This window comes from Thamnophis sirtalis, unplaced genomic scaffold, assembly GCF_051295495.1.
Source record: "Thamnophis sirtalis isolate CommonGarterSnake01/CBP01778 unplaced genomic scaffold, rThaSir2_p1.2 scaffold_11, whole genome shotgun sequence".
In the NCBI taxonomy this organism is placed as follows: Eukaryota; Metazoa; Chordata; class Lepidosauria; order Squamata; family Natricidae; genus Thamnophis; species Thamnophis sirtalis.
Window position 1 is genome coordinate 60,377,415 of NW_028261391.1, and position 13,381 is coordinate 60,390,795.

General features: G+C 44.6%; 1 protein-coding gene across 1 annotated transcript in view; it reads left to right on the forward strand.

Annotated features, from left to right (window-relative positions):
- The first annotated feature begins 274 nt into the window (after positions 1-274).
- The window catches only part of INPP5F (inositol polyphosphate-5-phosphatase F), a 59,134-nt gene continuing 46,027 nt past the window's right edge, over positions 275-13,381 (forward strand). The window contains exon 1 of the mRNA XM_087725902.1: positions 275-490. Coding sequence (XP_087582028.1) covers positions 394-490 — 97 coding nt within the window. The 5' untranslated portion in view covers positions 275-393. The remainder of the gene's footprint in view (positions 491-13,381) is intronic.

Sequence of the window (13,381 nt, forward strand, 5' to 3'; positions counted from 1 at the left end):
TTCCCTTCACGCGAAGCCGCCCGGCGGGTAAAGCGACGTTTTCTCTTTAAAAACGACAAAAAAAAAGGAGGGGGGAGGAGGAGGAGGAGGTAAAGGGAAGGTCACGTGGCCACCGGTATGCGCGCGCCGGAACCCGTCCGGCCGGGAGCAGAACCAACAAGCTCGGCGGCGGCGGCGGCGGCGGCGGGTGTCGCGCGCGTCTCGGCGGCTCTTCCCGGAATAGCCGCCCTTTAAGAGGGGTTGGATCGCGCCCGGTTTCGTCGGCGTGGGTGGGGGAGAGTCCGGTCGGGTTTGGCTGCCGCTTCTCCGGCAGGGCTTCCCTGAGCGCGGCGGTTGCTCTCTTGCCTTGCCTTTGCTTCCTTGCCTGCCTGCCTTTCCATTGGCTGCCCCGCCATGGAGCTTTTCCAAGCCAAGGATCACTACATCTTGCAACAGGAGAACCGGGCGCTGTGGTGTAGCCGCGCCGACGGCAGCCTCCAGCTCCGACCCGGTGAGTTCGTGGGCAGACGGGTGGCCCGGATCGAGCCACCCCGCTGGGCGAAAGGAGCCGGGAGCAAGAACTCTTTAGCGGGAGGTAAACCTGGCGTCGGCGGGGTTTTGCCGGCTCCGAGGAAGGGAAGAGAGGTCGGGGTGGCTACGGGGTAGCTGGGAGGAGGAGGAAGGGCACCTACTGAGAGGCAGAAGGGAGAGGCGGCTCTCGGAGTGCCGACAGGGCAGGTGGGCGGTTTATCCACTGGGCGAGGGAGTTGCAGGTTGACTCACCTGGAGATACAAATAAACAGAGTTGGGAGGGACCTTGTAGGTCATCTAGTCCACCCCCCCCAGAAGGTGTCCCCTGTTACTGGGAGGGGGAAAGTGCAACACCTGCAAATAGAGGAGGGGACAAGTCCTCTCCGCTTCCCTTGAAGTGGAGAAATGAGCACATACGGGAATAGCAATAGCAACAGCAGTTAGGCTTATATACCGCTTCATAGGGCTTTCAGCCCTCTCTAAGCGGTTTACAGAGTCAGCATATTGCCCCCAACAATCCGGGTCCTCATTTTACCCACCTCGGAAGGATGGAAGGCTGAGTCAACCCTGAGCGGGTGAGATTTGAACAGCCGAACTGCCAAACTAGCAATCAGCTGAAGTAGCCTGCAGTACTGCACTCTAACCACTGCGCCACCTTGGCTCAGGATGTTGGGACCTCGGGATGTTGGGACCTGAGGGAAGAGGGGGGGGTGGTCTTTAAATTCCTGAAGTCCAGGTAGTCCTTGACTTACGGTCACAACTGAGCCCAAAATTTATGTTGCTGAGTGAGACCTTTGTTAGGTGAGTCCCCATTTTATGACCTTTGTTGCCACATTTGTTAAACGAATTGATCCCGTTGTTGAATTAGTAACGGTTTATTAAGTGAATCTGGGTTTCTCCATTGACTTGGCTTGTCAGAAGGTCGCAGAAGGTGATCACATGACCCCAGGGAAACTGCAACGGTCATAACTATGAGTCAGTTGTCAAGCATCCAGATGTAATTCACATGATCGTGGAGGATGTTGCAATGGTCATAAGTGTAAAAAATGGTCGTAAGTTACTTTTTCCAGTGCCGTTGTAACTTTGAACGGTCACTAAATGAACTTTTGTAAGTCGAGAGCTACCTGTACTTGGAGTAAACCAGTAAAGGGCCTTGGGATACATTGGATCTTAGGGTAGCTGTGGTGGTTTTATCTTTCCCTAATACCTTCTCTCAGGATGGTAACATTTGTCTCATCATAGCCTTCCTTTTTCTACTATTGGCTGTGGATTTCCTGTGCCAATATCTCTGGGCTTGTTGCATTTGACAATTAGAGAGTTAAAAGCATGGGGGTTCTGGGGTTTTCTGTGGATATATCCAACGACCGGTTTGAAATATTGGTATATGGCCTTTTTTGCTTCTTCCTATTTTAATGTTTGAATTGTAACAGGTTATTTGGGCATAAATCCTGTCTTTTCTCAACATTGGCCTCATGGGCGAACCACGGGAGGGAATAAAGTTGAGACCTGGTTTAATGGATGTAATGTTACATCAAATGGTCAGTTTGTCTTACCAATAATCAGTTGGATATATGCTTAAGAGATTTTGTTTGCCATTTGGAAAAGAGATCTGGGAGTGGGAGCTAGGCTTGTAGCAGTGATAACGTGCTATCCACCTGTCCTTGGGATGATAGCACTGCTGTACCATCATGGAATTAGTTCCCATTGCTAAATTGCTAATTCTGCAATCTTCCTTTTATTGCCATATGGTAGCGTGCTGCTTGTATAACTATAGTGTGTCACTGTAAGCAATGTACCCGTAAGTAAAATCCTCTTTTTCTTGATGGGAATCCATCTATCAGTCAGAGTGATGTGAAAGTGAGTTTTGAAAGATGGCTGATCCACGTCTTCTTCCTATGTGGGTCAAAGCAGGAGTGAAACCTGGGGGGGAGGCCCAGTAAAACAGAAGAACCAGTTCCCTCAAAACCCAGCAGCTCTCTCCTATGATGATCAGCTCTGCTGCTTTACTTAGAGCTGCCCAGAGTTTTGTAGGGCTGGGTTTTTTGAAAGAGTAATCGCTTTTCATTTGCTTCCCAACTTCCCCCACTGCTGATCAGCTGTTGGCAAGGCTGGTGGGTGAGGGACCCTGCTGGATTTTTAAATAGTTGTCTCTCTCTCTTTATCATACATCTTTCCTGTATAATTATATATGGAGATGACCTTGGGAGGCAGAGCCTAGGGAATGGTTAGATAAGAGACAGCATCGTCTATAGATGTATAATGGGCAGGGTGAGAGACTCAGAAGAGACCCTAATTTCTTTGGTTGTAAAGGAGACTGGGAGAATTGCATAATAAAGTAGAATTAGCTCATCTGATCATGTTTTCGTTGTGGTCTACTGGTAACCTGACATCAGTTGTGGTTGATCAGCTGTGGTTTTCACCTCCCCCACTCCCATTGGGGAATTACCCTATAAAGTGGGAGAGGGTCCCTACTGCACTTTCCCCATCGTTTCGGTCAGCTCTTTTGCAGGCTTCTTTACACAACAGATTTAGTGCTCATACATTGGTAAGCTGACACAGCCAGATGAGTTAACCTACTTACAGTCATACAGGGAATAAAATTATTAAGCGTTGGTGAAGAGTATGAAGTTCTAAAAATATGTCCATTTAGGAGAGTTATGGTGATTTTAGTATATTAATAGCAAGATCCTTTATAGAAAAAGAGGTAGGTATACTCCTGGAAAATGATGTAGCCACATCCTTTATTATTCTACTTTAGAGATGAAGTTGCTTAGAGAAGGTTGTTAAAGAAATTGGGGTACTTGACACATAGTAAAATGGCAAGATAAAGTCTTCAGCTAAGCCTTGAATGGATTATTTCATTTTTCATGTATTTTTTAAAAGGTTCTCCTCATACAAGTATGCAGTTGTGTTTTTTTAACCTTTTATCTCTGTTATAATTCAGATAAGTGAGATTTACCAGTCTCATAATTTGAAGAAGTGCCAATAACGGATTGCTGATATGTCTTACAAAGAGCTCTTGATGGTAGCTTTGCTGCTCTTTTTCTGACATTGTTCTAAACTGGTTTCTGAACATTTTAGGAAGAATCATAGCTATATTGTCTGTGACAGGAGATTTGACTAAGCACTGAATTCCTGCTGATTGAGCAGAGTCATTGAAACGTATTGAAATGACAATATGCTTGTTTTTTTAAAAAATTATCCTTGTCTGAAGATAGTTTTTGCTTCAAAGACAATCTGTTCACATTTTCTATTTTTGAGTTTAGAGTTTGTGCTGATGAAATGGTTGGTTAGCTAAAATGGTTGGTTTGTTTATTTGTGGCATTATGTAGCAAAGTTTGCTATTCTGGCTTTTTCAAACTGTGTAAGCAGTTTAACAACAATGGCCAAATTTGCCAGTTACATACAAGTAGTCCTAGGTTTTCAGCAGCATCCCCATGGTCGCGTAATCAAAATTTGGATGCTTGTCAACCGGTTCATATTTATGACAGTTGCAGTGTCCTGGGATCAGCTTTTGTGCCCTTCTGACAAGCAAAGTCAATGGTGAAGCCAGATTCACTTAATCATGTTAATAATTTAACAACTGCAACGATTTATTTGACAATTGTGGCAAGAAAGGTCGTAAAATGGGGCAAAACTCACTTAAAATTGTGTCAGCAACATAAATTTTGGGCTCACTTGTGGTCGTAAGTCAAGATTTACCTGTAATTTATCCACAACAATTTTAATTGGATGTATTTGGGGGGTCTATATTTTTTCTTCCCCCCCCCCCAATATGGCACAACAGGTTTGTGTAATTAAATTTGTGATTAAATAAAGAATCCCTGATACTGTAGATACTCAAACATTACTTGGCAATCAGTTATTACAAAAAATATTTCTTGAAGGTAAATATTGGAAAATCACTGTCAAATTAATGCATTTGCTAGAATTTTAAACATACTTTGAAGATTGAATTTTGAAATTCTGTAAATAAGAACTAATGCTAATGTATTTTGAAGAAAATACATTAGCATTAGGAAGGTTCTTTGGCATTCTCTGATGCCTGGAAGGATTTTCCTTGATACTATACTGATTTTGGAGATACTTAAAAAGCAGCACAACTTTCTGATGTATTATTTCCAGTATTTTCAATAGCACATCTAGGTTTTCTCTTGAATTTCAAATTGCATAGGGATCCTCTTTCCCCTTGGTTTCATTTTGGAATCCCTTGGATTGTCATTTGTTTGAAATTGTGGAAAGCTATTCACTTTGAAACAGATAATTTGTGCAATTATTTGCTTTTTGTTTTTCTGCTTTCAAGTCAGTCTCGACTACTGACAACTATATGGACAAATCAATATATGGACACTTTTTTCAGCAACCTTTTCAGAAGTAGTAACTGACCTTAAATTCTCCTAGGCTTAGTGCCTAGCCCTAGGTCATAGTCTTCGTCCAGTTAGCTTAGTTTCTAGGCAAGACTAGAACTTATAGTCTTACAGTTTCTAGCTCTATGTCTTTAACCTTAACTCCAAAGTAGCTTTTAATTTGCTAGTGGTTGAAATTAAATCAGATTCCATTTCCCACTACTTCTTCCTACTTTTAGAATGCCTCTCTTTGACTATTGACCAAATGTGACCCATAATTTGAAAAAAAATGTGTATTCCTGCTATAGGGTATCATGCTATGGCCAATTTATTTTACATTCATGAAGTGAAACATTTAAAACTAGATGATTTTGAGTTCTCTTGCTGTGATTCCCATTTATCACATACAACTGTAATTACTCTGTTCTTTATCAATCACTTCTTTGCCAAATATATAAGAATATATCCAATCAACAATTGATTAATTTTTGTGTTACATGTAGTTTGGTCTGAAACATATTGAAATTTGTACCTTGTTCTTCCAATGTCTATTCTTCACTTGGGTGCTGAAAAATGTAAAGAAATAAAATGCGGAAATACAAACCAGAAAAATAAAATGCAATAAAAACTGCTGCTGTACAGTTAAAATAGTTTGATGTAAACTATATTTGCGGTTAAACAAATGTTTCTTTGAATAAGATGTTTATTAACACAATACAGAACTCTTAATTAATTTCCTGTATTGTTTTAGGTTCTTCATTTTTGTTGTGGGAAGATGTTTCTGCATTTTTCTGCTTCCACTTCCCCAATACTCATATATTGAAGTTTAACTTTAATAATATTGTATAAGGGTTTGATTTAATAATACAGTAGAGCTAGATTACTGTAATTTCAGATAGTGAAGTGGACAAGGAGTCTGGTACCAGTTTATGAATGCTTCTGTATCATTGAATTATGAAACATGATAGATCTCTTTTGGTTTTACCTTAAAATAAGCTATGGTAGTTTGTTTGAACTGTGTATGGTAAAAGCTGTAAAGAAAGAAAGTACAGTGCTCTGTAACTGTGTAAGGTTACCTTTGTAATTAAGGTCTGTGTTAAGTGAATTGTTTAAATGAATTTTCAGAGCTATTTTTGTGCATTTACTTTTGTTGAAGATTCTTTTTCTGGGTTGAACAATCACACTTCTTTTATAATGCAGTTTACTTCTGGGCTTTGAATTAAGAAAAAAAATCTTTGTTAATCTTAGTCAACTTTAGACATATGTGTCAAAAGAGAAACTTGTAAAAATTTCTAATAAGGAATCTTAAAATCTGAACTTAGAGGGAATCCATTTTTATGATTTTCATTTCAAAGTAGTGAATATTAGGTTGCCCATTTTCCTCTTCCTAAAAAATTTCTTGTCTCTGTTGTATCTCCCCATGGGTTTTGTGGCCCTGCTTCAACAGAATTAAAGATCAGCAAGGAACTCAACAGAATCTTTCATCCTGTCCTCATTAGTATAATGATAAAATTTGTGTTTGATGCTACAACTGTTTGATGGCTTTATAATTGGCTGAATGACCTCAACTACAGCTGCAGTTATAAATTGCTCTGCATTAGCTGAATAAAATTGAATAGGGTGCTAAGGGTCCTTTCTTTGTTGTTCCACATTTATATTTAAGTCATTTATATGCCTTCTGACTCCCAGCAATAGACGATTTACAAATAGTTTTAAATATTTTTTTAAAAAATAAGTACAAAAATACAAGATTGCAAAGAAAATTAACCTGGATGGGAACAAGGGAAAGGATGAAAGGAAGCATAAATTATCCTTGCCAGATAGCTGGGTGAAGAGCTTTGTCTTCAAAATATCACAGGGTGGGGGACGTTTGAATCTCGAGGCGAACCTCCTTCCATAAGGCAGGTGCTGCTGCAGAGAATGTATCTTCCTGGGTCGCAAAACATGGTATTGTTTTAATTGTTGGAACCCAGAATGTGCCAGCCCTGCTGGATTGAATTTGCCAAGCAGATATATGGGAGATTGGTGGCCCCTCAAGTAACCATGTTCTCTGCCATGTTAGGCTTTAGAGGTAATGACCGGCTCCTTGAATTCACACAGAAGCAAAGTAGCAAGCAAATCAGGTGTGGCACGTAAACCATTAAAGGGAAAGGGAAGATTGGACACTGGTTAATAGATATTGAAGACTGTTGGATCTAATGGTGGCTCTTGAGAAATATTCCACCACCTCTTTTAAGACTGGTGCATTGCCCTCCTCTGTCAGAGAGGCTGCTATTATGACCCAGAAAGCAGCTGGATCCAGTGAACAGATGACAGTATGTGGAGCCATGTCTGTTTCCTCAGGAGTTACCATCATAAACCTATCCCAGATCACATCACCAGACTGTAGTTCAGGCGCTGTGGTCTGACACAATCAGAGTTCAAGGCAGAGTGAAACTGAGTGACTTCATCTTATAGCCAGCCACAATAATCTAAAAAAATAAAATAATGCCTCAGATGTTCTGGACAGAGCCCTCCTTACCCGGCAGGCCTGGGGTTGATGAGTTCCCCTCCCCTCTCGACTTGTATGGCTGTATGACTCTTGTGTATTTTAATTATGTGTATTGTGTTTGTATCCCCTTTTCCCCTTTCGAGTTGTTCGCCGCCCTGAGTCCCTCCCGGAGAAGGGCGGCATACAAATAAACTAAATCTAATCTAATCTAATCTAATCTAATCTACCCAGTAGGTTATAGGAAACAGTTCTGCTGGATGGTTATTAGCAGATGCAATAAGAGTGAAGAAACACTGACATTTTGCCACTCTCATTGCGATGAGGTGATGCCTGATATGGCTCTTTACATGTGGCTGGTCAAAATTCACTTTGAGTTTTCCTCCAATTGCAGATTTCTTCCTCCTGGCATCTCTTCTAGCACTTCATTTTCCAGAGCTGTTAATAAAGTAGTTGTACTTGAATTGGCATACAGGAAGAGGCCAAATCCAAGGCCTCACCCACCCATCTATTGCAGGCAGCGACTTTATCAGATCCTACAATGTAATGCGCTCTACATGGGGCTGCCCTTGAAGAGTGTTCGAAGACTTCAGTTAGTCCAGAACGCAGCCGCGCGAGCGATTGCGGGTGCACCCAGGTACACCCACGTCACACCTATCCTCCGTGAGCTGCAGTGGCTACCCATTAGTCTCTGAATCGGCTTCAAGGTGCTGGTCGCTACCTATAAAGCCCTACATGGCATCGGACCTGGGTACCTGAGATTACCTCCCATAGACCCATCAGATCTCACAGGTTAGGTCTCCTCCGGATTCCATCCGCCAGCCAATGTTGGCTGGCGACTCCCCGGGGAAGAGCCTTCTCTGATGCAGCTCCAGCCCTCTGGAATGATCTCCCTGTCGAGATCCGGACCCTTACGACCCTCCCGGCTTTCCGCAAAGCCACCCAGTCCTGGCTGCTCCAGCAGGCCGGGGGGCGGGGGCTGTGAAACATCCAGCCCCGCGGAAATTGTGAATGTTGCGGTTTTGTTTTTAAAGTGTTGTCTTTGTCTAGTCTTCCCCCTTCCCTTGTCTATTGTGAGCCGCCCAGAGTCCTTCGGGAGTGGGCGGCATACAAGACAAATAAATACAAATACAAATACAACAACTAAGGGATTGGACTAGGTGATTTCTGATCATATTTTCCAGCTGTAAGATTTTATGATCTCTCTGGTTGTGAGGCACTGTAAGAAAATGTTTTCTTTTTAGTTTGTAACATTTTTATTTTTTACTGTTTTCTAAAAAATATTTTGGTTTGGTTTTGGTTTTTGGTTTTTGGTTTTATTGAAATTTGTAGGCCGCCCTTTTCCCTGAGGGGACTCAGGGCGGCTCACAGAAAACCAAGGGAGGGGGAATACGACATTAAGACGACAACATATAATAAAATCAACACCATACATTCAATATTCGGGCGGGGTAACGGTCCTTATCCCCAGGCCTGACGGGCGAGCCAGTTCTTCAAGGCTATGCGGAAGGCTTGGACGGTGGAGAGGGTACGAATCTCCACGGGGAGCTCGTTCCAAAGGGTCGGGGCGACTGCTGAAAAGGCCCTCCTCCTTGTAGTTGCCAGCCGACACTGGCTGGCCGATGGAATGCGGAGGAGGCCCAGTCTATGCGATCTTATAGGTCGTAGGGAGGTAATCGGCAGAAGGCGGTCTCTCAAGTATCCAGATCCACTGCCATGTAGGGCTTTATGGGTGAGTAGAAGCACCTTGAAGCGCATCCGGAGATCGACAGGTAGCCAGCGCAGCTCGCGGAGGATAGGTGTTATGCGGGTGAACCGGGGTGCACCCGCGATCACTCGCGCGGCCGCGTTCTGCACTAACTGAAGTCGCCGGATGCTCCTCAAGGGCAGCCCCATGTAGAGCACATTGCAGTATTCCAGCCTAGAGATCACAAGGGCCCGAGTGACTGTTGTGAGTGCCTCCCGGTTCAGGTAGGGTCGCAACTGGCGCACCAGGCGTACCTGGGCGAATGCCCCCCTGGTCACAGCCGCTAAATGGTGGTCGAGTGACAGCTGTGGATCCAGGAGGACTCCCAGATTGCGAACCCTCTCTGAGGGGTGTAGAATTTGACCCCCCAGCCTGAGTGTTGGAATGTTGGCCAAATCTTTGGGAGGGAAACACAACAGCCACTCGGTCTTTTCTGGGTTGAGCACAAGCTTGTTAATCCTCATCCAGTCCATAACGGCCTCAAGACCCCGGCCCATCACGTCAACCGCTTCATTGATTTGGCACGGGGCGGACAGATACAATTGAGTATCGTCCGCATATTGATGGTATCTAATCCCGTGCCTGCGGATGATCTCTCCCAGCGGTTTCATGTAGATGTTGAATAGCAGGGGGGATAAGACCGAACCCTGCGGCACCCCATAGTTTAGGGGCCTTGGGGACGATCTCTGCCCTCCCACTAACACCGACTGCGACCTGTCCGAGAGGTAGGAGGAGAACCACCGTAGCACGGTGCCTCCCACTCCCACCTCCCGCAGTCGTCGCAGAAGGATACCATGGTCGATGGTATCGAAAGCCGCTGAGAGGTCAAGGAGGACCAGGATGGAGGGATGTCCTTCATCTCTGGCTCTCCAAAGATCATCCATCAATGCGACCAACGCGGTTTCTGTGCTGTAACCGGGTCTGAAGCCAGACTGGAAGGGGTCTAGATAGTTTGCTTCCTCCAAGGACCGTTGGAGCTGAAAGGCCACCACCTTCTCAACAACCTTCCCCAAAAAGGGGAGGTTGGAGACTGGGCGATAGCTGTTAAGAACAGCTGGATCCAAGGATGGTTTCTTCAGGAGGGGTCTCACCACCGCCTCTTTCAATGAGGCGGGGAAGTTCCCCTCCCGAAGGGAGGCGGTTACAACCGCCTGGATCCAGCCTCGTGTCACCTCACTGCAGTTAGCAACCAGCCATGAGGGACACGGATCCAGAACACAGGTGGAGGAACTTACAGCTCTCATGGCCTTGTCCACATCCCCGGGGATAACGTCCTGAAACTCAACCCAGAGCTGTTCTACTTGGTCCCCCTGTGCCTCGGCTGGAACTGCGGGTGTGGAGTCCAAGTCCGACCGAAACCGAGCAATTTTGTCCGCTAAGAATTGGGCATATTCTTCCGCTCTGCCCTGCAGGGGTTCCCCCGTCTCCCTTTTGTTTAATAGGGAGCGGGTTATCCTGAACAGGGCGGCTGGACGGGACTCAGCGGATGCAACCAGGGAGGCTATGTGTGATCTTTTAGCTGCCCTAAGAGCCCTAGTATATTCCCTGGTGCAGGTGGTTACCATTGCTCGGTTCGATTCGGACTTATCGGACCTCCAACGGTGCTCTAGGCATCTCCTCCGGCGCTTCATTTCCCGGAGCTCCTCGGTGAACCAAGGAGGCCTCCGGGATCCGCCGCCTCGGAGGAGCCGCAGTGGCGCAATCCGGTCGAGGGCCTCTGACGCTGCCGAGTGCCACGCAGCAGCCAGAGTCTCCACCGGACTGTGGGCGAAAGTGTCAGGAATAACCCCAAGCTCTGTCTGGAACCTTGATGGCTCCATAAGACGCCTGGGGCGGAACCACCTGGTCGGCTCCTCCTCCCTACAGTGGGGGTTTGGCCTCCGGAAGTCGAGCCTCAGCAGGCAATGGTCTGACCACGACAGGGGTATGATGTCACTCCCCCTCAGACCAAGATCATAAATCCACTGCTCCGAGAGAAATACAAGGTCAAGCATGTGTCCCGCTGTATGGGTTGGGCCTCGAATTACTTGGGTCAAGCCCATGGCTGTCATGGAAGCCATGAACTCCCTCGTCCCATCAGAGTTTTCACCGAGCGATGGCAAATTAAAGTCCCCCAGGACCATCAGCCTAGGGAACTCAATCGCCAGCTCGGCTACCGACTCGAGGAGCGAGGGGAGGGCTGCTGCAACGCTGTTGGGAGGCAGGTACGTTAGCAGCAAACCCACTTGACCCTTGAGGTCCAACTTTAGCAGCAAAGACTCACACCCGACAATCTCCGGAGCAGGGACCCTGCGAGGAACTAACGACTCCCGGATAACAGCGGCCACACCCCCACCCCTTCCCTGGGCTCTCGGCTGATGCAGCACCTGAAATCCCTCTGGGCACAGCTCTACAAGGGGGACTCCTCCCTCTGGGCCCAGCCAGGTTTCAGTAATACATGCCAGGTCTGCCCTCTCGTCTATAATTAAGTCCCGGACGAGAGGAGCTTTGTGAACAACAGACCTGGCATTTAGCGACAACAGCCTGAGACCAGGGTCCTGACTACTCCCGCCATCTGGTCTTGGAGTGGGACTCCCAGGGCCGGAAGGAGGGATCTCTGTAATGTAGCGAACCCTCCTTCCCCGGTAATGGCCTGCCCTGAAGTCCCCGCCATATCTGCCCCTCCCTGTTACGACCGCAATACCCCGGCCCTCTCCCGTGTCTCTGGTCCCCCCAACCACCCCTCCAGCCCCCGCAACTCCCGGCAGGTCCTCCGAATCACACATACTCATACACTCCCCCAAACAGTCCCCACGTAATCGTTAAAAACACAAAAATATACAACAATATAATCATAAAAAGTGGGACATTCATTCATCTCATACATACCTCATGCATAGCCCATACAAAGAGAGAAAAGAAGAAGATAGAAAAGAAAGAATAGAAGTTAAAATTGTCTTGTCTTACGTACCACATTCATGATACTGACATACTAACTTTCACATATGAGCTTTGAGAAATCTGGGAGAACTAGCAAAGTGCTAACACATGCTCCTATTTTTTAAAAGTAAGAAAAGGAAAATGTAGAGAGTTATATACCAGTCTGACAATGCTGTTTGGGAAGATTCTTAAGTAAATCATAAGATGGTTGATTAAAAGCACCTTGAAAACATTCTGTTAATTACTAGAAGTCAGCATGGATAGGAAAATAATAATTATTGACTTTTTTTTTTGCTTTCTGATAAGGCAATTTCCTTGGTTAGCTATGAGAATAATAGACATAGTTGATTTTAAAGCATTTGATAATGTGCATCATATGTTTTGATTAGAAAGCTAGTTAAATATGGACTGTGTGATATGAGAATTAATAGAATATATAATTGAGATGAAAATTATGCTCAAAGAAAATTTCCTTTAAATTGGAGTAAATATTGAGATGCCACAGGGTTTAGCTTGCTATCCCCAATCTTTAATATTTTTATTAATATGTTATAATGTGTTTTCAAGTTTCACAAAACTTTGGATGGAAAACAAATCCAAAATACTTTTGAGAAGTTAGAGAAATGGTATAAACAACAGAATAAAAATAACAGAGGCAACCAAAGTTCTTTATTTAGGAAATTATGCATAAGAAAGGGCTTGGAAATATTTGGTTCATTTAATACTGCCTGTGAAAAAAATGGGAATATTAATTGATTACAAACTGAATAAGTGTCAACAGGATGATGTGGCTATAAAATAATCAAGTGGAGTTTTTGGCTTTATCAACAGGAGCACTGTTTCCAAACAGCTCAATTTTATTCCAGTTTGGACAGACCTCCTCATGAGCAATTGTGTTCAGTCGTGGGGATGATACTTGAAACATTTAGAGAACTTGAAACAAGTTCAGAAAAAGACAAGGAAAGATCAGGGGATTAGTAATTAAGTCCTATAGAATGATACGGAAGAATGTTTAGCTTTGAAACAAAGGAACGAAGGAAAGATAGCACTCTTCAGGTATCTGAATAACATGGAAAAATGGATTTAAGTTATGAGAAAGCAGTGAATGTAGGTAAAAGAAGCTTGACAGTAATTACTTGGAGAGGTAGTTGGCTCCCTGTCACTGGAGGGGTTCAAGAAGAGGTTAGAGAGTTTTATAGACACCTGTCTGTGATGTTGAATTTATGCAGTGGGCAAGGTGTTAGATTTGTTGGCATCATTCATCTCTATAATTCAATAATTCTCAAGAGCTGCTTGTGTAAGCTGATAATAACTATTGATTTTATTTAGATTCTCTGTGTTAGAAGTGTTGCTTTTCTTGTTTTCCCCCCT